This window comes from Dermacentor silvarum, chromosome 10 (genome assembly GCF_013339745.2).
Source record: "Dermacentor silvarum isolate Dsil-2018 chromosome 10, BIME_Dsil_1.4, whole genome shotgun sequence".
Lineage (NCBI taxonomy): Eukaryota > Metazoa > Arthropoda > Arachnida > Ixodida > Ixodidae > Dermacentor > Dermacentor silvarum.
This window is the reverse complement of record NC_051163.1, coordinates 137,775,257-137,798,925: the sequence shown is the minus strand read 5'-3', so window position 1 is coordinate 137,798,925 and position 23,669 is coordinate 137,775,257. Positions and strand designations below refer to the sequence as shown.

General features: G+C 48.5%; 1 protein-coding gene across 1 annotated transcript in view; it reads right to left on the bottom strand.

Moving 5' to 3' along the window:
* LOC119430984 (luciferin 4-monooxygenase-like) overlaps positions 1–23,669 on the bottom strand; it is a 225,643-nt gene that overhangs the window by 121,152 nt on the left and 80,822 nt on the right. The window contains exon 4 of the mRNA XM_037698452.2: positions 13,189–13,295. Coding sequence (XP_037554380.1) covers positions 13,189–13,295 — 107 coding nt within the window. The remainder of the gene's footprint in view (positions 1–13,188; positions 13,296–23,669) is intronic.

The following is a 23,669-nucleotide window of genomic DNA, read 5'->3' as shown; positions in this document are numbered from 1 at the left end:
AGACAAAAAGATGTCGAACTGCATATCAAGTATTCAATATCATGGAATCCGGCAATGCTATAGTAAACTTCATATCGGACCTTCACGACATTGTTTTGAATGACTGAGAGGGCAACACCAAAAAAAAACGAAAACATGGTTGTGGCAGTGATGAGAAGTTAACTGTGAAGAGGGCTTTTGCATACTTTCGTTATGTTAGTTGAAGTACTTAAAAAATAAAAAATAACGCTGAACTCATCCCATGACGAGTGTAAATGATTATGTGATTAGCATTTGAACAATGTAGCAACACATCGCATTTTACGCGTAAGCAGTGATGGGCTCATTCCAATAGCCGTTTCGGTTGGTGATCTCCGCCGCCGCTGCCGCCGCCAGTGTCCGTCGCAGTTATGCCCAGGAATGAGAAAAAAAAAACAGTTCCCGCCGGGCTCGAATCCGGCCCGCTGCGTGGGAGTCAGCTACCCTATCACTGAGCCACGCCAGCGCCTGCTAGCTGGCAGCAGAAACATGCTCTTTACACGCGTCCTAACGCGCGAGGAGAGAGAGGGAATAGAACATTTATTGAGTTTTTGAAATGCGAAGATCGGCGAGTGGGATCCTTAGTCCGCGATTCCATTGGCGCGGGCCGCTGTCTTCGCCCGTTTCACGAGGACCTCTTGGGTATTCGGATCCGAGCTGGACAGAGCTTCCTCCCACCCTTCTCTGTTGGGCTGTGTCCTGTGTTGTCTACGTGGATTGCGTTGTCATTCCCATACCATGTGATACAGGGTGGCTGTTTGATTGTCGCACAACCTGCACTGTGGTGTGTGTGTGTGTGTCGGGATCTATCTCAGATAGTTTGTATGCGTTGGGGTGCGTCGGCAGGCGACGCCACGCTTACCTGGGAATCTTCACTGAGTTTGGGTCCCGGGAACGGAAGTTTCTTTCTTTCGAGTCTTTCACACAAGCAATGTGAGATGCGCGCCGCGTAGCGTCGATACGTGCACACTCTGCATTGCAGCTGCATATTATTGCACCAGGTGGCTCGCCATGCAGCAGTTGCATTTAGGATAGCATTTCTAGATATTAAAGGATCCTATGACAACAAAGACAGATAATTCTTATGGGATATTTTTAATCACGAAGGCATAGATGACAATTCGTGGAGCTGCTGAGCGAGATATATAGAAACAACGAGTACAAGTTGTATGGGAAAGTCGAAAAGGTAATGAGGTGGTGGGAATTCACCAAGGACTGAAGCAAGGATGTCTTCTGTTTCCATTGTTGGTCCCGCTTTCGGTTAAGGGCATAGAGAGACGACTGGAAAACAGCAAATTAGGGTTTGATTTATCCTACATGCGTAATGGACAAATGGTGCAACAGAAGGTCCCTGGACTGATGTATGCGGACGACATAGTTCTACTAGCGGACAATGCAAGGGATTTACAGACACTTGCGAATATCTGTGGCAACGCAGCGACAACTCTAGGCCTTAAGTGTAGCACAGGGAAATCAGGAATTATGATCTTTAATGATCATATACATGATCATTAAGAGAGCTGGAAGACATGATCGTACCAGAGAGCTGGAAGAATGCCACCATTATACTAATCCATAAGAAGGGAGACGTTAAAGAATTGAAGAATTATAGACCCATTAGCTTACTTTCAGTATTGTATAAAATATTCACCAAGATAATTTCCAATAGAATCAGGGCAACACTTGACTTCAGCCAACCAAGAGAACAGGCTGGCTTCAGGAAGGGATATTCTATGATGGATCATATCCATGTCATCAGTCATGTAATCGAGAAATCTGCGGAGTACAATGAACCTCTCTATATGGCTTTCGTAGATTATGAAAAGGCATTTGATTCAGTAGAGATACCAGCAGTCATAGAGGCATTGCGTAATCAAGGAGTACAGGAGGCATACGTGAATATCTTCGCAAATATCTACAAGGGTTCCACAGCTACCTTGGTTCTCCACAAGAAAAGTAGAAAGTTACCTATCAAGAAAGGGGTCAGGCAAGGAGACACACTCTCTCCAATGCTGTTCACTGCATGCTTAGAAGAAGTATTCAAGCTCTTAGACTGGGAAGGCTTAGGAGTGAGGATCAACGGCGAATATCTCAGCAACATTCGATTTGCAGATGACATTGTCCTATTCAGCAACAATGGAGACGAATTACAACAAATGATTGAGGACCTTAATTGAGAAGGTATAAGAATTGTTTTAAAGATGAATATGCAGAAGACGAAGATAATGTTCAGTAGCCTGGCAAGGGAACAAGAATTCAGGATCGCCAGTCAGCCTCTAGAGTCCGTAAAGGAGTACGTTTATCTAGGTCAACTACTCACAGGGGACCCTGGCCACGAGAAAGAAATTTACAGAAGAATAAAATTGAGTTGGAGTGCATACGGTAGGCATTGCTAAATCCTGACTGGGAGCTTACCATTGTCGTTTAAAAGAAAAGTGTACAATCATTGCATTCTACCGGTGCTAACATATGGGGCAGAAACTTGGAGGTTAACAAAGAAGCTCGAGAACAAATTAAGGACCGCGCAAAGAGCGATGGAGCGAAAAATCTTAGGGCTAACGTTAAGAGACAGGAAGAGTGCGGTGTGGATCAGAGAACAAACGGGGATAGACGATATTCTAGTTGACATTAGGCGGAAGAAATGGAGCTGGGCAGGCCATGTAATGCGCAGGATGGATAACGGGTGGACCATTAGAGTTACAGAATGGAAACTAAGAGAAGGGAAGCGCAGTCGAGGTCGGCAGAAAACCAGATGGGATGATGAAGTTAGGAAATTTGCAGGCGCAAGTTGAAATACGCTAGCGCAAGACAGGGGTAATTGGAGATCGCAAGGAGAGGCCTTCGTCCTTCAGTGGACATAAAATATAGGATGATGATGATGATGATGATGATGATGATGATGATGATGATGATGATGATGATGATGATGATGATATACAAATCCATACATGATTGCCTGATTCCACGTTGCCACGTTACCTGTCGATGACACTTATTCTCCCTGTTAACTACTGTATGGTTCTGTTAATCGCACAAATCGAGTACTATAGAATTGTTGTAATCAGTATATTCGTCTAAATCCTCCATGTGCGCATTTATACCCTACTAATAAACCTGGCCCAATTTATTCAACAGAATATTATCGCTTCTAATGCAACCAATCAATCGTTTATTTTTATTTCTGCTATCACTACCTGTTTATATTTAAGCTACTCAAAGACCATGGAGGAAGGAAACAAAACAGGAGAGGCCCTGACGTCACTTTTTTGAAGCCGGAAGTGCAGCCATGTTGGTGTGCCACCTCTCTTTGCGCCTCCAATCAGGGGTTCTGCAGCTCGCCGGAGCAGATGGGCGCGAACTTTGAACTTGCGTCGTTACGAGCCGCCGGAAGTGTGTGCTGCCGACGCGCGTCAAAACAAAGCCTACAAAACTTCTGTAGCAGTTTTAGTGAAGCAGACGCGCTCCTGTGTTTTTTCGTGGCACGTTGAAGAAGACGACGAAGACCCGCGCCGTGATTGCTTGAGTGTATCTGTTGCTGGTTGACACTCACACTCACAGACCCAAAACCCACCTTTCAAGCTTACACACAACACTCCAAAGTCAGCTTTTCTCGCGAACAAAAGGTGCTGCGGGAAATACACCGGCGGAAAAATCTTATCTCACTTTTCAGAGACCGAGAGCAGCAGCGAATGCTTCAGGAGCGCGGTTGCCATAGCAACGTTGACATTTGGTGTACCCGTCCCAGTGATCCTTTGCGAAAAACAGCACGTGACTTCCGCCACACCTTCTCCAATACGTTCGTGCTGGCCAGGGCCTCTCCTGGGGTTTCCTTCCTCCATGTCAGACACATATTTTGGCCTTCCCCTGTGTCTTCAACATGCGCCCTCGATAGGAGCGCAAATTAATGTTTTTGCCTTGCTACAACGTAAAAATTACGTTAACAGCAGTGAAAATTCAAATTCAAATTTTTCCAAATAGGAAGAGTACGCAGAAAATATTGTATAAAAGATCTGGAACCTTAGCTCAATGGATGGATGGATGAATAACTTTATTAGTGTCCTTTAGGGCGCGTGCTAGCGCGCAGCGGGCCGCTCCCACGTCGGGACAGAAAGGCCGAGCCTCTCCGCCGCGTCGCGGGCCCGTTGGACAGCCCATAACTGTTCTTCGAGGTTGGGGCTGCGTAGAACCGCATCCCAACGTGAAGAACTGTTGCTTTCATCGCCGCGTAACGCGGGACACCGCCAGAGCATGTGAGGTAAGCTCGCTAAGTCATTGCATAGTGCACATGTGTTTGTTGTCTGAATTTCGGGGTACATTTTGTGAAGAAGTAGGGGGTTTGGGTATGCCCCCGTCTGTAGAAGCCTTAGTGTTAAAGCCTGAGGTCTATTGAGTTTACAATGCGGGAGGGGGTAGATCCTACGAGCCAAGTAAAAATGCTTAGTAATTTCGTTGTACGAGAGAGGAGAGTCCCGATAGTCAGTACCCCCAACGTCATGCTGCCCGGTGGTACTCGTAGCTACGCGGTTGATAATTCCTCGCGCAGCATTGTGTGCCGACTCATTGAGGTTGGGCGAGGCACCCCCGATCTGTCCCATGTGGGCTGGAAACCAGATCACTGTGTGTGGCTTGATCTGCTTGCTTCCTAGTATCCCTAGGGCCAGCTCGGATATGGTTCCTTTGGCAAATGCCCGAACGGCTGATCTCGAGTCACTGTAGATTGATGTCCTCTTGTCGTCCAATAAGGCCATCGCTATTGCAGCCTGCTCTGCGGTCTCAGAGGACGTCGTCCGAATCGAGATTGCGTTCGTTACTTTACTTTCATGGTCTACGCTAACCGCAGCGAAGGCCTGTCCGTCGGCGTAGCGAGCTGCGTCTACAAAACTGTTCTCCGAAGCCCGTTCCCGAGCCTTTTCCAGGAGGGCCTTCGCGCGCGCCCGACGTCTTCCCACGTTGTGTTCCGGATGGACGTTTCGTGGGATCGGGGCGACAGTGATGCGGTCCCGCTGCTCTCGAGGGATGCTGCAGAACTTTGTTTTGACTACTGTGGGGGGAACGCCCAGCTCCTGCAGGATGTGTCTTCCAGCTTGTGTGGTAGATAGCCTGACGAACTGGGCCCTCTCCTCCGCTTCCGCCAATTCCTCGAGCGTGTTATGCATGCCGAGTTGAAGTAAGCTTTCCGTGTGTGTGTATATGGGGAGGCCGAGGGCTCTCTTGATTGCCTTCCTGATTAATGCGTTCAGCTTATCCCGCTCCGATCTTTGCCAGTTGTGCATGGCCGCGACGTAAGTGAAATGACACATTACGAACGCATGCACCAATCTCACGAGGTTGTCTTCTCCCAGGCCTTGCTGCCGGTTGGCCACTCTTCTTATTAATCTGATGGCATTGTCCGTCTTCTTAGTGAGACGCAGCACTGTCTGGTTGTTAGAGCCACTCGACTCGACCATCATGCCGAGAATCCGGATGGCATCCACCCTCGGAATATAGCCTCCGTCGTTTGTCCGTAGTTTGATGTCGCATTCGGCGAGTGGCTTCCATCCCTTTGGTTTGGGGCCTCTGCGCTTGGGTCGATATAGTAGCAGTTCCGACTTGTGAGGTGAGCACCGAAGGCCCGTGGACTCGAGGTATCTCTCGGTAGCATCAATCGCCTCTTGCAGGGCCGTCTCTACCTGTCCATCACTACCTCCCGTACACCAGATGGTAACGTCGTCTGCGTATATGGTATGACTGATACCGTCGATAGCAGAGAGTTTCCTGGATAGACCAATCATGGCGAGGTTAAAGAGGGTTGGGGATATGACTGCCCCTTGTGGCGTCCCCTTAGACCCCAGCTTGATCATGTCTGAAGTCAGGTCCCCGATCTTTAGGGTGGCTTCTCTGTCTGACAGAAAAGATTTCGTGTAGGAATGGAAGTGCTTCCCCAGGTTAAGGCTCGAGATTGTGTCTAAAACGAACGAGTGAAGAATGTTGTCAAAGGCCTTTTCCAGATCTAGACCTAGTATGGCTCTCGTGTCCCGCGTATTAGAGTCAATAATGTGATGCTTGATGAGCTTCATCGCGTCCTGCGTCGATAGTCCAGCCCTGAAGCCGATCATGTTGTATGGGTAAATGTCGTGCTCCTCCAGGTAGCGAGAAAGCCTGTTTAGGATTGCGTGTTCAGCAACCTTCCCCACGCACGATGTGAGCGAAATTGGGCGGAGGTTATCGAGGCTGGGCGGCTTGCCTGGCTTGGGGATGAGAATGGTGTTGGCCGATTTCCACATTTCCGGAACTGTACCACTGCTCCATGCTTGGTTAATGATGTCCTTTAGGAATTCGATGGACTTGTCGTCCAGGTTCCGTAGAGCTTTGTTTGTGATCTTGTCGGGACCCGGAGCCGATCTGCCGTTCAGGGCGTGGAGCGCCTGCCTGATCTCCTCAATCCCGAATTCTGCGTCAAGTTCAGGGTTCCCGGAGCCGTCGTAGTCAGGTGAAGGTGGTGTAGGGCCCGATGCGACAGACAGGTATTTCTTCACGAGTCTGGATAAAATTTCCTCGCTCGAATATTCCCGCTTGGCTGCGTGTAGGGTGCGCGCCAGTGTGTTGTGTTGGTTGGTTTTAGTGTTCGTCTCGTCGAGGAGATGCTTTAGGAGGTTCCAGGTTCCCCCGTTACGCATCTGCCCGTCGATCGAGTTGCACACCTCATCCCATTGCTGTTTAGAGAGGGCTCTGCAGTGTTCCTCTATAGTTCTGTTGATTTCTGCGATCTTTTTTCTGAGCCTGCGGTTGAGCCTTTGTCCCTTCCACCTGGCGAGGAGGGACTGCTTGGCCTCCAACAGGTGAGCCAGACGACTGTCCATCTTTTCCACCGGGAGGTCGGTACAAACCTCTTTTGTGGTAGCTTTGATGTCGTCTCTAACCTGTGCCACCCATCGTTCGAGGCTAGGCTTGCCCTCACTCTCCGTTCGCTCTTCCCTAATCTTGCGAAACTTGTCCCAGTCTGTGTACTGGAACATGCGCTGTCTCTTCTGCTCGACCTGGAGGTGTGTGGCCAAGATATAATGGTCGCTACCAAAGTCTACCCCGAGGTTCGTCCACTTAACCGCTGCGATGCTCCTGACAAAGGTGAGATCCGGTGTCGTGTCACGGCTCGACGAGGTCCCGCATCTGGTGGGGAATGCCGGGTCCGTGACTAGCATCAAGTTTTGGTTTAGAGCCTCACGCCAGAGATCCTCGCCCTTGTTAGTGTTGTATGGGTGGCCCCAGGTGTGGTAGGGGGCGTTGAAGTCACCAGCTACGATCAAAGGGGAGTCTCGCGCTAGTTGCGTGGCCTTGGTGATTAGGACTTTGAAGCGTTGTCTTGGGTTTTTGGGACTACTATATACATTTAGGATGAATATACTGGCGCGGTTCGCTGGGCTTGGGATGATTTCTATCATTATATATTCCACTTTACTTGCGGTCATCCTAAGGTCGTGAGTGATGTGGGTCAGCTTGTTGCTAATCAGTACAGCGACCCCCCGTCCTTCTTCGTGCTTTGCTACGGCCCTGTAGCCGGACAGCGTGACGTTAGATGTGAGTGTTTCTTGTATAATGATGACATGTGGCTTCTCTGTGTGTGATCGAATATATTGCTGCAGGGGAGCCCTCTTGGGAAGGAAACCCCTGCAATTCCATTGCCACATCCTGAATGAGCTAGTTTGAGTGGCCATCGTATTGCTGTGGAGCTGCTGTGCTAGCCTTCGGAGGCCCGATTGCCCCCGTGCTGTTAATAGTCGATGCTGTTGTTGGGGGCGTAGGAGCTTTAGGTACTAGCACAGGTGCTACGACGTTTTCCAAGAAGGATTCAATTTTGCTGATGCGCTTATTAGTGCGCTCCTCCATGGAAGCCATGTTGCTTTGGAAGAGCGAGAACTTCTCATTTATCTCTTTAATGCTGTCACTGAGAGCGGAGAGCATCTCGCGAATCTCAGATTTGGCCCTACCTGATGCTCTTTCTGGCTCATTAGTGATTGCCCTCTTTTTAGCTGGCCTCTCCGTATCGCTCGTCTCAACCATGGGGACTTCAATTGGCTGGGGAGCGGCCGGTTGATTATCCGTATCGTTCTTCTCCGCCATGGCGACTTCCATTGGCTGGGGAGTGGCAGGTTGCTTGTCTGCCATGGCCGGTTTCCTATTGCTGCCCCTCTTAATCTCGGCACAAGGCTAGAGGGAATTCATTCTACTTGTATTCACAATAACAATGGCGATACGGCACAATATATATAAATCACATGTACATAAATACTATGAGCAAAACGAGAACAAGGTGAAAGCTGGAGCCAACGTTTCGACTAGTGGGCTTGTCTTTTTCAAGGCGACATATGCTCTGCTCGGCACAGTGTATATAGGCACGGTTCTTCTAAATGGGAGAGAGGGCAACCAATAGGCATAAATGTTTCAAAGGGGCCTTTAGATTCTATTCGTTATGCGAAATTTCAAACTACAGGCAACAGCACCTAGTTATTTTACAGCGAAGCTGTCTATGGTTCTTTGCATTTTTCGTTTCCGTCAATAGATCTGCGTGCGCGAAACCTCATTTTCTAAATTTGATGCAAAATCGATTCATTCTACCCAAAGCTTGTGCACTCATCACCTTGATATGCATTTCCGTAGATTAGTTACCAATAGCACCATATTGAAGATCAGTAGACTCTCAGGTAAATGATAAGGGTTTCTCAAAGATTTCCCACTGTGCGACCCGCGTCAGCCGTGTGAACGCTCGCACCGCCGTCTCTTTGTCGTCGTTGCAAGCGCTTGCGTGCCTAGTTTCCTTCCGCGTGGCGGTCCCGTCGCGCGTGTCTAGTTCCCTCCGGCTCCCCGAGGTAGCCTTCCAAGCGAACGTATTCCGCCGATGAAAACCGCCCATCAAAATAAAAGTGTGAGTGTGTGTGTCTTTCTTCGAGATGACCGCCGTCGCCACGCAGGAGAAATAAAATTTGCTCATGCCTTTTTCACTCAGCTGCGCTTAGTTTATTTTGTTATTGGGTTGTCAATAATATTCTCACCTCCCCACCTCACTCATTCATTCCTTTCATTCCTTTATTTATATATTTATTAGTCTTTTTTTTCAAGAGTACCATTTTTCCACGAGCACCACGGGCACGGCGAGGTAATGACAGAGGGTGTGTTAGCAATCATTCTCTCTTTCAGAGAGACGATTGTTCATTGAGCTGATGGAACATGCTATAACGGCGCGTGTGAGGACGGGACACAGAAAGAAAGCACAGAATACAATTGCCGGGCTCTTGGCGAGCTCAAGTTCGGCGATTGTCCTCTGTGCTTTCTTTCTGTACCCCGTCCTCACACGTGCCGTTCTAACATGTTCAATCAAGCTAGCAATCAACTAGCCCATCTGACTCTCTTAGTTCACTGACCTCCAGCGGAGCAGATAATCCCCCTCCTTCCTCCCTTGTTGTCCAGGCCCCTTCCACGATAAGAGGAACCTACAGTGAGACGTCAACCGGCTGAGAAATGGCGCTACCTCACATTCCTCCACCGCCGTTGAGTAGCACACCTTTCTATTCAATTCTACAGCCTCGCTGCTAACACACCGTCGGTCATTACCTCGCGCACCCGCCTTGCCCTCTCTCCCCTTTAGAAAAACTGTATATATATATTGTGCCGAGGAGAGCATATGTCGCCTTGAAGAAGACCACTGCACTTGTCGAAACATTAACTCCTGCTTTCACCTTGTTCTCGTTTTTCTCATTGTATTGAATTTCCATCTCCCGCCTTAAACGTGTTTTCCAAGTACATAAATATGCATTTGTAAATAAAAGGCAGGGTGCTTCGTGTAATAGCTCCGACAAAGCTACAGAAAGGAATTTGTGCGCACTAACAATACAGTGGAAGGGACAAAAGCAGGCAAATGTTCCAATGAAATGTATACCCTAACAGATAATAGTGAATGATAATGGTATTTCAATGATGATGGAAAACTTTTGGCGTGTTTTGCTTCTGATGGTAAGATAGGAGTGCTCCAATGCTGTTTAACCTCCACTTTTCATACACTTTATGTATTTTTGGGAAGAGAAAATTTCCCTTAAGTGCGCTGCGTGTATTGCATCTGGAGTACAAAAAAATTTGATGAACTCGAAAGGGCAATTAGTGGTTATTGTACTATGAGTACTTATTTTTGTCTTAAAAATTGCGTAATAAATTAAAAGGCAGTATACACTAACTTTAAAACAGAAGCATTGATTTATCACTGCTATCAGAAAGCGTGAAAATCGCAGTGCTCTTTTTTGAAGATGCACAATATGCTCTAAATATGAAACATACGTGTGACCCCATGATGCAATACAGTAGGATAGAAGGCTATGAAATAAGCTAAAGTAAATTGCGCTCAATGACAGTGTCAAAGTAATAACGGCATTTTTACAGAGTAAAACAAGCGTTGCCTAATTATTTACAGAGAGATGCAATATGACGCTTCCGATGGAGATTTTAAGGTAATGTGACACCCAAGTATTGAAAAGAACTTACACGCTCAAGTAAATTATGGTTTATAGAAAGCGAATGGCATTCTGTGAGGGGCGTTGTTCAAGTAGTAAATAGAATATACTCAGTCTTTTTGGTATTCAGAGTTAGCTCATTTGACGTAAACCACGGCTTAGTACTTCGAAGTTGATTATTAGCCACTTCGAATGCTTTGTCTAGGGAATCTAGCGCACGAAGTAAAACACTGTCGTCTGCATACATTACAGCCGAGAAGTCGTCTAAGGCATTAGGAAGGTCGCTTACAAATAAAGAAAAGAATATTGGCCCTAGTACTGGGTCTTATGGGATACCTGTAACAATGTCAGAAAAGTCAGATTTACTATCTGCAATGGCAACTAACTGTGTTCTGTTATTGAGATAGCTGCTGAAAAATTCAAGAGTTAGACCTTGAAAGCCATATCGTTCTAACTGATTCAGCAGCATGTCATGATGCACTGTCAAACGCTTTTTGTACATCTAGAAAAACGCCTACGGCAGTATTGTTGTTCAAGTGGAAATTAATGTAGTCCCACAAAGCTATAACTGTTGTATTTATCAATATTTTAGCTCCAAAGTCATGCTGTCAATATGACAAAATGGATTCACGCTCAAGGAGTGAAGTGATTCGTTTGGCGATAACTTTTTCAGACACGGTTTTAGGCAGCTTATGACGGATATAGGATGGTAGATTTCTAAAAAAATTATGGTCCCTATTTTGGTAAACAGGAATCACCTTAGTAAAACTCAGTGATGGCCAAGAATAACCTTGGTGATCTTCAACAGGTCTGGAAGTAGCAGTATAGAAAGAGAGATTGAGTATTTTTTTTTTCGAATGGCTTGCACAGTATATCAACACAATGCTTTAACGTCACTGTGGATATACCAACGTGCCCAGCAGAATGGTCGAATGGCATATCGTTAACTACGGACACTATCTCTTCCGCTGTAATGCCCACAAAACCGAATGAGCTTGTCATCCTTTTCGGGTAAGTAATAGAAAAAAATGGACATTATTAGATATTCCTTGACCAATCGTACAGAAGTACGAATTAAACGACATTACTAAGGATTCCGCAGATATTGCCAAGACTTAGAAGTCCGTCATTGCAGTCTAACCGATGGCCTGACTACTGAGTTAATAATGCGCCATGTAGCATTAGAATTACCAGAATTACGAACTATTAAACTTGTATAATACTATTTTTTACGAATACGTACAACGCTAGTTACTATCACTTTTACTTTATAGCGCACGAAAAGGGACGAGAGACCGAGGTACGACGCGGACATAGCGTTCTCGTCCCTTTTCGTGCGCTAAAAAGTGAAAGTCATGGAATACCAACATGCCCAAACTTACGCTCTTGCTAGTTACTACATTTCTAGCGGTGAAAGTGTTTGGTCAGGTTATTTGTTACCCCTATGTGAATTTACCTTGGTGTGCCAAAAGTCTATATATTTGCTTAATTTTACTGGTCCATTCGTCATCCAAGGACTGATAGGAGTGATATAATAAAATCTTTTTTAACAGCGAATCTGTTCTAGCTAACCGTAAAAAGTCGCGCCTGTTGTAGCTAAACCTCGCCGAGCATTGAGGTCACTGCGTTGCCTAGCAACCACCTCGTGGAGCGGCGTGCGCTCTCCTCCTCTCCATGCCATGCACATGTTGCCTTGACATGGGAGGTTAAGGAGAGGGAAGGAGAGCATGCGCGCGGCGCGCGCAATGCTCGGGAGAGGGAAAGAGAAAATAAGAGCGAGATAGAGAGAGAAACAAATTGTAGCAGCACCAACGAAGCAACGCGCAGAGTTGCAGCCGACGCCGCCCGCGTTGCCTAGCTGCGCATGCGCTGAAGCAGTAGCGATGGCGTCACCTCGTGTTGCTTAGTAACCGCCGGCGCAGGTGCGCGCTCGCTTCGCCCGACACAGACACTGCTCCTGCCTGCGTTTGTGGCATGCCAGGAACGCTGTCGCTCGTAGGAGCCGATGCGTCCAGCGCTAGTCACGAAATGTCGCGAGAGGGAAGGTACCTCTGAAAATTATCGCTCGAAAATACCTTCCCTACATGCGTAGTTAAGTTAAGAAGACCTAGCAGCAACCAAGTTAATAGCTTGCAGTAGCAGCCAGTAAGACTTGAGGATCGACACTTTCGCTGTGCCTAAACTTTGCACAACGGAGTGCAAACTTCCCCGCTTTTTTCTAAGGCGTTTGACAATTGCACTTCTGCAACATTCAATGTTTTGCGGAAACTGTCACATTGCTTATTGGCATTCTTCTGCGTCTGTGCTTAAAGAACACAGACGCTCACGTGATACTGGATAGTTAACTCAATGATAAATATGAGAATGACCACGATAATGAGTGGAGCGTAGGAAATAGATGGCGGTAGCACAATGATCAAGTGAGCCAATTTTTGTTCACGCTACGTTAAACACATTTCAGAGTGAAAGACTCTTTCAGAGACAAGTCTAAGCATTTTTAAAATATCTATCGGGTTTAGTGGATTGGGGAGCTCAGAATTGATAGGAAGTAGTCATATGAGAAAGGATTTCTTTCGCATTGATTCCCGTGGTCTTTGGTTAATGCTGGAAAGATCACACGTTCTCTTTGCAAGGAGTCAATAAAAACGACGCCCGCAGTCTACGCTCAGCCGCGAGAAGCGAGAAGATGGCATACCTTCACTGACGGTACATCCTTGGAGACATCTGCGACTTTTGCCACATTCTGCATGTCGCAGTATACCACGGTGGGCTTTGTCAACTTCAGTAGGCCCGCCATCTCTCCTGTAAGATCAACGGACAAAAAAAAAAACAATAAATGTGTAAAGATTCGCCGAACGTACTCGCGATTAACCGTTTTGAGGAAATCGTTGTAGGGGCTAAACAAATTCAGTTGTCCGAAATAAACACTCGTCTGAAATGCCGCTTTTGACAGAACTCTTGCCCATTGATTTCGTGCGACACATACAACCTCATCGAGTCGCTGCACTTCCGGACTCCAGTGGGAGCTAAGCGTAGGATTGAGCCCATTAAAACCTGACGCATGCGTGAGGTAGTTTTCCCATTTCTGATTTCCTCACCTAGTGACTTCACGATGCGCGTTCAGCGATGAACAAACGGCGGTAAAGTCTTTAGTGCCAACTCCATTTCAGATTTCTTATAAGCAAGAAAATTATCAAAAAATGTTTATATGACGTGGTTCAACTGACCGCAGCCAACACACAATAGGAACATGACTTAAAAATTTTAAAGCGCGATAAAGAATCCCAAGTCCTATTTCATTTTTCTACTCAAAGAAGGCAATGGCTCTTCTGTGGCTGGCAATTTCAAAATAACCACTTGAGTGAGTTCAAGTATGGCCAGCGACACATATCACGGCAATATTGACGTTGCAAAATTTGGCACGACCACAAGTTGGCGTCTCCAGCTTCGCTTATGGGGCGCACGCTCTGATCGCGCTCGCCGGAAGACTCCCGTGGGTTCGAGCACTCCGAGTCGCCATGCATACAGAGCGCCGCATCCGCGCCCACTCCGTGTGCCGAGGCGCGCCGCCAATGCCAGCTAGGGGAAAGCGAGCCCGCGCGCGCAGCAGCAAGGGAGGCCCTAAAGACGAAGCTCTCCGGAAAGAGCAAACGACATTTATAAAGCTGTGTTCCGATACAACGTACGTTTTAACAATACGACAGAATCTGAACCTAATTGCGATCTAAAAGCATGGCCAAGCGGTCGCCGGTGGCCGCTGACGGCGCACCCCGACAGAGAGAACCCTGGGTCTATAAGTCGGCCGCCTATCCTTCGACCAGCACCTGCCATCGCGCACCCCACCACAGAGATGAGCAAACAGAGGAAGAGACGGGGGCACGATCGGAAGGCGCTGCCTCACGACATGGAGACAACGGAAGAGTGCGTGCGCCCGCCGAGGCCGGGACCCCGACTAGCCGAAGTAACCATCGGCGGGCGGCGGGCAAAAGGATCACCGCCGGCAGACCCTTCCGACGCCTCGATGTGGTCCCCCCAGGCCCCGCCTTACGCGTGCGCGCCCAGAGCGCACGCAAGCAAGGCCAGAATCCCGAGAGAGAGTCGGCCAATCGGGAAAGCGCGTTCACCTTCCTGTTGGCGGTGTGACAGCGGAGTAATAGTGTTTTATGACCCGCTGCCATCCCGTCCAAGCAGAGAGGTGAGGGGAATGGAGCTCTCGGAAACGCAACGGCATGGAACAGCGTCGCACAACTATTGCGATCGCTCGACATCCCTCACACCCTTACACAGTCTCGAATGTAAGGGTGTGAGATCGATTTACACCCTCATTCACTTTTAAGGCACCCCTAAACCACCTCCGATATTTTTTGTAAACATTTCAAGTAAACACGTGCATCGAGTTCAGAATGCCGTCACGATCGACGATGCCAAACACGGCAGCGCTACGCGCCGCTGGCACGCCACAAAATCAAAAAATAATACCGTCCTCCTCTCCGGGCCTTTCCGGTATCCCCAGCGGTCGTCGTGACCTCACCAGGGTGAATCTGGTGATGACACCATGAGCACACGATGTCGATTGGTCGAACAAGGAACTACGACTTCCGGTTAGTCTGCTAGCAGGCACGCGCTCCTTACTCTTCCTCGTCGTGTTGCTCGCTTGTGCGCACTTGCGTATCGGTAACTGCGGCCCGTAACGCAAGTGCCAAATCACCCGCGTTCCAACACAGTCGTGTTTAGCGGTCTGATAAGCGAACAGGCTCCGACAGATTGGCCTTTCTAGAAATGCGCGCAACAGGGTCCATAGCGGCACTATTCGCATGAGCACAGGCCGGCACGACAGCTACAGCGGGTAGCCGAGAAGCGCGGAGTCGCGGCTAAAACCCGTCCACGTTACCGGCACGGCAGCTCGCCGTTTGCCATTCGCGGGCCGCCGTTCGACGGCGGTTTTGCTCGCGAACGGCGAGATTTCCTTGCCGTAGAGAGGATGGGACCGGGAGCCATTTGTGCGGCAGATTTAGAGCGCAGTGGCCAATCAGCGACCGAGGACTGGTCACTCTGGTCCCGCTGGCAGCCTCACCGCCACTGATCGTTCGACGGCGCCGATATCGTCGCTAGGCCTTCGGTTCGCTTCAAAGCTAAAGCGGACGGCGCTTCGGAATGAATCACCGACGCTCACAAGCCGCAATATTTTCTTACCGTTGTTGTCGCTCTTAGCAATAATTAAATTGTATGCAAAGAAGAAAATACGCTGATATTAGCGGCGCCGTCGGCTGCGATGCGAGAAAAGCCGGGCCGGTCGTCTGCCGTCGGTAGCCGTACACTACAGCTGAGCTCGACAAGTACCGGAGCTCTCATTCGTGTTTAACGTTTGACAGTGGATATCGTTTTATTGCGATAGCAAACTCCAAGCGGATTTCTGCCATCGTCGTCGTCGTCACCGTGAGGTTCCGTATAATGTCCAAGGGCGATAAAATCGTCGCCCCGCGCCGTATGCTGTATGTGCGAGTGGAAGCTCCCGAGGGTGCGCGCGCTTTCACGGAGAGAGAACGCACGGCGTAGAGCGAACGCCACGTCTTCCGTCGCGCGAAAGGCCGTTGGGGGATGGGAGGGAGGGAGGGAGGGAGGGCGACGTTGTGCTGCGGCACCAACTAAGTATCTTGCGACCGGGCGCAAGGGGAACTGGCGACTCAATCTCGCACGCGAAAGGAGGAAAGCCGGAAGGCTGCGCGGGAGGGAGGGGGTGCGGCTTCTACTCTGCCAGCAACTGCGTACTTTGCGCGGCTGCGGGCGGTCGCGCGCACAGTATCTTGAAATCGATCTGCACACGGCTCCTACTTTTGTATGCACTGTGCTTTCGCCGCTCAGTTTCCGTTGAAGCGATAGACCGCACGAACCTTCGCTCGCTCCTGCTGGCTCCTGCTTGCTCACGCCAGAGTTTTCAAAGCGGTTGTCTGCGGTCATCGAGTGTGGTCTATTCATGTTTGCTTGTGCGCGCTGACATCATGCTTGTTAATTCAGTCAGAAAGCGAATGTATCCAAGCTTATACAGCTGATAAGACTACTATCCTTACTCCGTTTTGCTCCCTAATAATTTGCTATCGCAAGTGATGCTTCGCCTTTCGGGCGGAACTGCGACCTTTTTCTTTAGAATAATGGTAGTAATGGCAGTAATGGTAATTTTGACAGCTCGCCCCCGCTGTCAGTATTGACGCTTCTTTTTCCTTCTGCTGCTCCTCGTATTCACGCTGCTCCTCGTGAGCTCTAACTACCCATAGCAGTGCTGCAACAACAACGAAATCAGTTGCTGGGCTGGTTATTTTATATACGAAAGGCTAGTGACGTCACTCCCCACGTCGCAAGCTGCCGTCGCCGCTGCAGCTTGCGCAACAGTAATCTTTAACGGGAAACGTTTGCGGGGAGCGCTACGTGCTTCGCCCAGGGGCCGGAGACTCCCTATACCTCCCTCGGTCGCATGCCGATACGCGGCGGCTGCGCCGCTTCCACCACTGGCGGAATAACTTCTTCTTGGGTGAGTCGGTGTTTACTGAACATGATACTTAGTAGCGCAACACTCGAAATAAAAGACAACAGTGAGAGACGAGAGGAAAGTAGGGCTCGTCTTTCCTTTCCCCTCGTCTCTCACTGTTGTCTTTAATTTCGAGTTTTGCGCTACTAAGTATCATGTCCACCACTGGCATCTGCTGGATATCCTACTGGAAATAATTCCCGAACAAAACAATACCTCCATGACGTAACTGATGAGGTCAGAAGGAAGAGGGTGCGCAGCCGAGAGGAGGAGGGTTGCCGCTGAAGCCCTCCTTTCCCACTTCGCATGCAAGCGGACTGTGTTCGTGCCCTCTTGCAGGCCCGCTGGCCGTGCGGCGACATTGGCCAAATCGCGGAGCAGAACCCGCTGAAGTGTGTCGTGTATTAGGAAGTGCTTTCTTCCTACCAGGTTTACCTTACAAGTTGCTATTCATTTTCTAAACCACTGGGACATTGCTCGTACGCACCAGTGCCAAGCAATTATAATGAAGAATGTTTATATAGCGAACCGTTGTTAATTACCAATATTCGCGGTTAATTTAGTACATTTCGTCATTTCGGGAAAGTAGTCGCTTTGAAAGTCCTAACTTGCGGTTACGTTTAGGGCTACACTTCAACTAGTCCACAGATATAGGGGGGGGGGGGGGGGGGGTAGCATAAGCAAAATAACTTCCTGGCACCATCAATCGTTAATTTTGTTCGTATGCTGTGAAGTGGATCAACTAAATCTAGCCGATTTCTCGGCCAGCCAACACTCAACACAAGTAAAAGTTGAACGCTTTTGTTTTTATTGACACATTCGGTATTGGAAAAAAAGTCACAGCATATCCACGGGGTGAATGATGATGAGTGGGCGAAGCTCCGGAGGGAATCATCGGATCTCCCGCTTAAGGGGACGCTAGCACAAACGCGTTAGAAACGTGCAGTACTCTCTAGTAAGGGGGAGCGGCCACAGCGTCTTACGCAGCCATTTACACATGCCGGAACGTGCACCGCGTTTGCCGATGCCATCACATGACTGCTGAGAGAGTATACCCCCCTCATAAACGCTCCTCGACTTGAACTTAACTTGCCACCGCTTTGGGCAGCGAGTTCGAAACGCGTTGAAGGTAAGGCGGAGAGGCCACAGCGTCTTACACCAGCTTCTTACACGGGCCGTAACGCGCTAGCACAAACGCGTTAGAAACGCGCTAGAAACGCGGCCTTTCGTTAATGCTGGGTATTTGTTGCCATCGTGGTGCGTGTGTCCATGTCCGCTTCGTGGCGTAGTGGGCTAACGCCGCGCGCTCGGAAGCGAGGGGTCCCTGGTTCGATTCCGCGCTACGGACACAACTTCGGAATTTTTTTCTCATTTTTCTCAGACTGGTTACACACTACTACTACGACGACGGGGACGAACGGGTGCCGCTATAAGTTCGCCCCTAAAAGATTGACCTCCACGCAGTGCGAAAGTGACAACCTACAGAAGCAATTTTCATTCACAACGGAAATTTGTACATAATGAGTGAAACTAGATTCCAGAAGATCCTAACCAATGCGAAAATTATTGACCACCACGGCTGCGTCTTTCTTTCTTTCTTTTTTTTTAACCTTGGCTGTGCATGTCGACAAAGAGTTAACAAAATGTACAGCCCAAAAACACGCACTCAAGCCCTTCATTACAAGTATTTCACTGGCAACAGATGGGCTGCCGTCATGACGAATGAGTCGAGCGACACTGCTCTTATGTGTCCACTCAGGCTTGCACTGAACTGGTTTACTCATGCAAAATGAATACCTGCTCGGAAAATAGAGTGATATACTTGTGCTTACCCGTGGTCATTGGGAAACCTGAAAAACTTCGCAGAACTGGAATTCCCGGTGTTCGAACACCACAGAGCCGCGCAACACATGCCCCGATTCAGCCATCTTCGTGTAATGATAGGTCGACCTGGTTTCCTGCGTCTTCCGTTTGTTGCACGCCTGGGCCGGTATTTTGTAGCGATGACATTAAAGTAATAATGCCTTTTCGCGCTTATCGCGCTTTGTCAGTGGTCAGAGCGACGGTCCGCTCGCGTTATCAACGGGATCAGCCGGCTGTGAGCGGTGGATGATAAGACTATTCTAAAATAAGTCATAAGGCATCGCTACAAAATCGCGGCCCTGATCAAGCTTCTCTGTCTTATATTTCCCATCTTCACACTTGGGACGACAACCGAAGCAAACAGCCAAGCGCGATCTGACTTGTGATGTCGGTGAGCGAGCGGCAAGGGTGAGCGGAGGCAAGCTCGAAGGACGCACGATGGCGGCCACTTCCCTCGCTTCGCCCGATTTAAAATTCACAAGAGGAATAAGAAAACTAACTTAGGATGTCCGGCAACCGCTAGGAGCGCGCATGTTCCTTGAAACCGAAACTAGCTTTACTTTCCGGGGGCTGCTTCACCTTCTTATCAGGAGTGCCTTATCATCAATTATGTGGCAAGGATGCTTGTTCTGTGCATGTTCTTTATTATTGCGATGGCAATTGTACGGACACTCCAAGCGGATTTCTGCCGCCGTTGTCGCCATCGCCGTGAGGTTCCGTATAAAGTCCAAGGGCGATAAAATCGTCGCCACGCGCCCTTTGCTGTATGTGCGAGTGAAAGCGTGCGACGGTGAGCCGGCAATCACGGCTCGCGCACGCAAGGGCGGGAAGCGGCGAGGAAGCACGCAGTCTTCAGGCACGTTCACACCGAAAGCGGCGCGTCAACGCGGCGAGGCTGCGAGCGCGCGGGCCTGTTCAGACATGGACGGCTTGCCTGGCTGCCCGCGCCGCCGAGGAGGCGCAGCATCTAGTGCTTTCGCGGCGGATGTGTCGCCATCTCGTAGCACCGGTCCTCGGCCGTCACCAAGCCCGCGCGCTGATCCGAGCGTTGGCTGATCTCGCGCCGCCACCATCGTCTGGCGTTCTGATTGGCTGCGGCAAAGCGGAGAGCTCCTTCGGGCGGGAAAAGAAATCAGCCCGAGAGCAATCCTGCTCGCCGCCTCGTTTTCCGCCCGCTTCACCCGCCTGGCGAGGAGGTTCTGCCCGCTGTCCTCTTGCCCGCTTGGCCCCTTTGGCCGCTCCGCCTTCGGTGTGAACGCGTCTTCCAGTCGCGCACAACGCTCCAGAGGGAGGGTAGGGAGGGGCCCCGCTACTGAGGCAGTGCGCTCCCGCCGGGCCGTAAGTCTCCGGGGAGAGGGTGGAGTGGGGGCGCGTTCAGCACTGCAAAGCCCCTTTTATGCGAGCCGCCGTCCGCGCGGCTGTATCTTGAAAGATGTCTGTGGTGGGAGTAGAGTCCGCGTTCCCTGTGTTTTCGCGGCTAAGATCGCGTGGAGGCGAGTACCGGCACGAAGCTCACTTCGCTCGCTGCGAGTTACCGCGGTCATCGAGTGAGATGCGTTTATGTTTGCTTCTGCGCGCGTGATACCATGCTTGTTAATTTAGTTTAATAGCCTATCTTTCCAAGTTTATACGGCCGATAATACTATCCTTAGTTTGTAAGGATAGTACTATTTGCCCTGTTCTTAATGTTTTCATTTCATGTATGAAAGTGTGCACGGTAGAAAATTTACTATCATTTGTACTGGTAGTTTTTTGTTTGTTTGTTCTTACGTCGCCAAGCAATTGCTGCGTATTTGGTTTATTTTTTTTCTCCTATGATTTATTCGCTCTTTCATGCGCTTAACCTGGCTGCCCAGCCCCGCACACAAGTGGCAACGCTTATGCAGTCTGGAACACGTTGTACGAATTGAAGTGAATAAAATATATTATTATTATTATTATTATTATTATTATTATTATTATTATTATTATTATTATTATTATTATTATTATTATCATTGTGTAAAAGTAATCAAATAAGAGTTAATTCGCGAAAAACGCCTAAAGTCTGTTTTAGAAATCCCTCAAAAGTTATTGATGACACTTTGCCTGTCATTTTGCATGGCTCCGATTGTTTGAATTGTGACTGTACACCGATTGAATATGTTGATAGTGTTAAATATTTAGGAGTTAACTTTGACAATGCTTTATGATGGAACGTTCATATGACTTCCATTTGTGCAAAACTTCGACGAGCTGCGTGCTTACTTTAGCGCGTCCGAAGCTATAAAATATAGAATATAAGATATGGTATCTGCTGTTTCTATAATTGCAGCTGCTTTTGGAAAGCCAAGGTAAACAGGTTATTACAAAATATTGTAAAAAGTGTAGCCTACAACACAAACATTAATACGGCTAACTTGTTCAGGTCTCTGGAAATGCCGAACTTTGATTCAGTGTTTCTTTCTGTTGTTGTGCCGCGATATTCCTGGAACGAAATATTTCGCGTACCTCCTTTAAAACACATGAATCTTCGCAATCCTTCCAGATATGTTGTTCCTCGGACAAGAACTAATTATGGTAAAGGGCAACGACAGTATTATATTCCGAAATTGTTTAATAAACTCCCCACTTCAGTACGGGAGCAACGAAGTTTATCCGGCTTAAAGAACGCCTTAAAAAAGGGGATATAAAAATGTATTCTCGTATGAGCTAACTTTTATTTGTGTCTGTGTGAGCATTGTGATTGGTTTAGAGATTATACCTATGTCTATTTCGCGGTTTTCCTTTAGAACATACTAATGTGCTAATTAATACACTGTATATTCGTGTTATAGTGTGATGTGTTTTGTTTGACGATGACATGTAGAACCTTTTTCACTCTGTTTAGCCCTTCCTTGGTAATTTGCTTTGTAAGTGTTATTACAAATGGTGAAGAGCTTAAGTTTATATTTTGGAGCATTAGTTATGCTCGAGAACCTGTTAATGTGATTTTTCCGCGACTGTCAGGTCTCTGCCACACAAACCCTTGGAAGGCTTCGGCAGACCTCACAAGAAATACATGTACCTAAGAACTCGCAATAAAGGTTATTATTATTATTATTATTATTATTATTATTATTATTATTATTATTATTATTATTATTATTATTATTATTATTATTATTATTATAGATGGCGCCTAGTATGGACGTCTGTATTCTGTGCTCCCAGCCTTTTTACGGAAAACAGCAGTTTCATCGCTGTATTTCGTGCGAAAAACGTGCACACGTTAAGTGTATTGAATGGCCCGACGAGGACCTTGAGCTTCTGAAGTCTGGTGTGAAAGCTTTCACGTGTAACCTGTGCCAGAACGCCGACCACGCCGACATATTCCAGCGCCTAGGCTTAGCGATCCCAACACGCCCGCTGCTTCCCCATCGGCGACCCCTCCACAGGGCCCCGCTCTCGTCGGGACCGGTTTTGAGGCGGTTGGTGACATGGCGGCCCTCCGTGGCCTTCTCCTTCAGGCGCTCGAGGGAATATCCTTCCTCAGCGATGAGGTGGCGCGGCTGCGGAGTGATAACGAGCGTCTGCACAGGGTAAACGCGCTGGCATCCGCTCAGCAGGCCGAGACTATAGGTGCGCTACAGGTCGAGGTGCGTTCCCTGCGTGATGTGCTTGGCAAGCCGTCTCCCATTTCTCCTACTGTGATGCCGCCCACTTCTCCTACTGTGCTGCCGCTCCACCCGTCCCAGAAAACCTATGCTGCGACCGTCCAGACTGCTTCGCCGAGTGCTGTCACCGCTGACCATCTCTCCAAGGCAACTCGGAGTGAACGCCGGCCTGCTTGTTTTGGAGCTGGGGAGAGCAAGGCAATATCTGTAGCGAAACGCGCCCCGCGACCGAAAGCCATTTTTGTGTCCAGGCTTTCTCAAAATACGACGTCTGCTGATCTGACTGCTCACCTGTCAAACGTCGGAGCACCGCCAATCGCCTGCAAACGCCTGAAGACGAGGCATAATTCCTATGCCTCATTTCTCGTCTGCGCTGACGAAGCCATCGATGATGAAGCTCTTAAGCGCCTGAACGACCCGTCTATGTGGCCAATGGGGTGCCTGTTCAAGCCGTTCCGTGGGGTGCTACACGACGGTATGCTTCATGCTTCAGAGAAGACCCCAAACGATCAAAGTGGTGTGTAATCTGGACATTTTCTACCAAAACGTTCGTGGACTTCGCACCAAGGCACGTGAATTTTTCGCCAATGTCATTTCGTCTTCCTTTCCTATTTTTGTTATTTCCGAAACTTGGCTCTGCAGTGAAATTTCCTCCTCAGACTTTTTTCCGCCACATTATAACGTCTTTCGCAGTGACCGGGACTTCAGTGGAGTTAAGCAAAAAGGTGGTGTGTACTTATTGCCGTTGACAACTCACTGACATGTGTAAGGCGCAGCGACATAGAAAGTGTACAGGAATCGATTTGGCTTGAAGTCAGCCTAGCGCGCTGTGAAAAATTGTTAATCGGAACCTTCTACGTTCCACCGAATATTTCTTCTGCTTTGTTTGATCGGGTCATCTCTTCTATTGAAAATGTTTTATCCTCCCATCGCAAACACAGAGTAATCCTTCTTGGTGATTTTAACACACCAGGAATTGATTGGACCACGCTTACATACTCTCATTATAATCATTACATAGAGAACAAATGCAGCCTGTTGTTAGACTTTATGTCCTTCTGTTCTCTTCAGTAGCACAATTTGATCGCCAATTCCTGTGGCAACGTTTTAGACCTTTGCCTCTCTAATGCTCAAGCTATAGATGTTTCCTGTTCT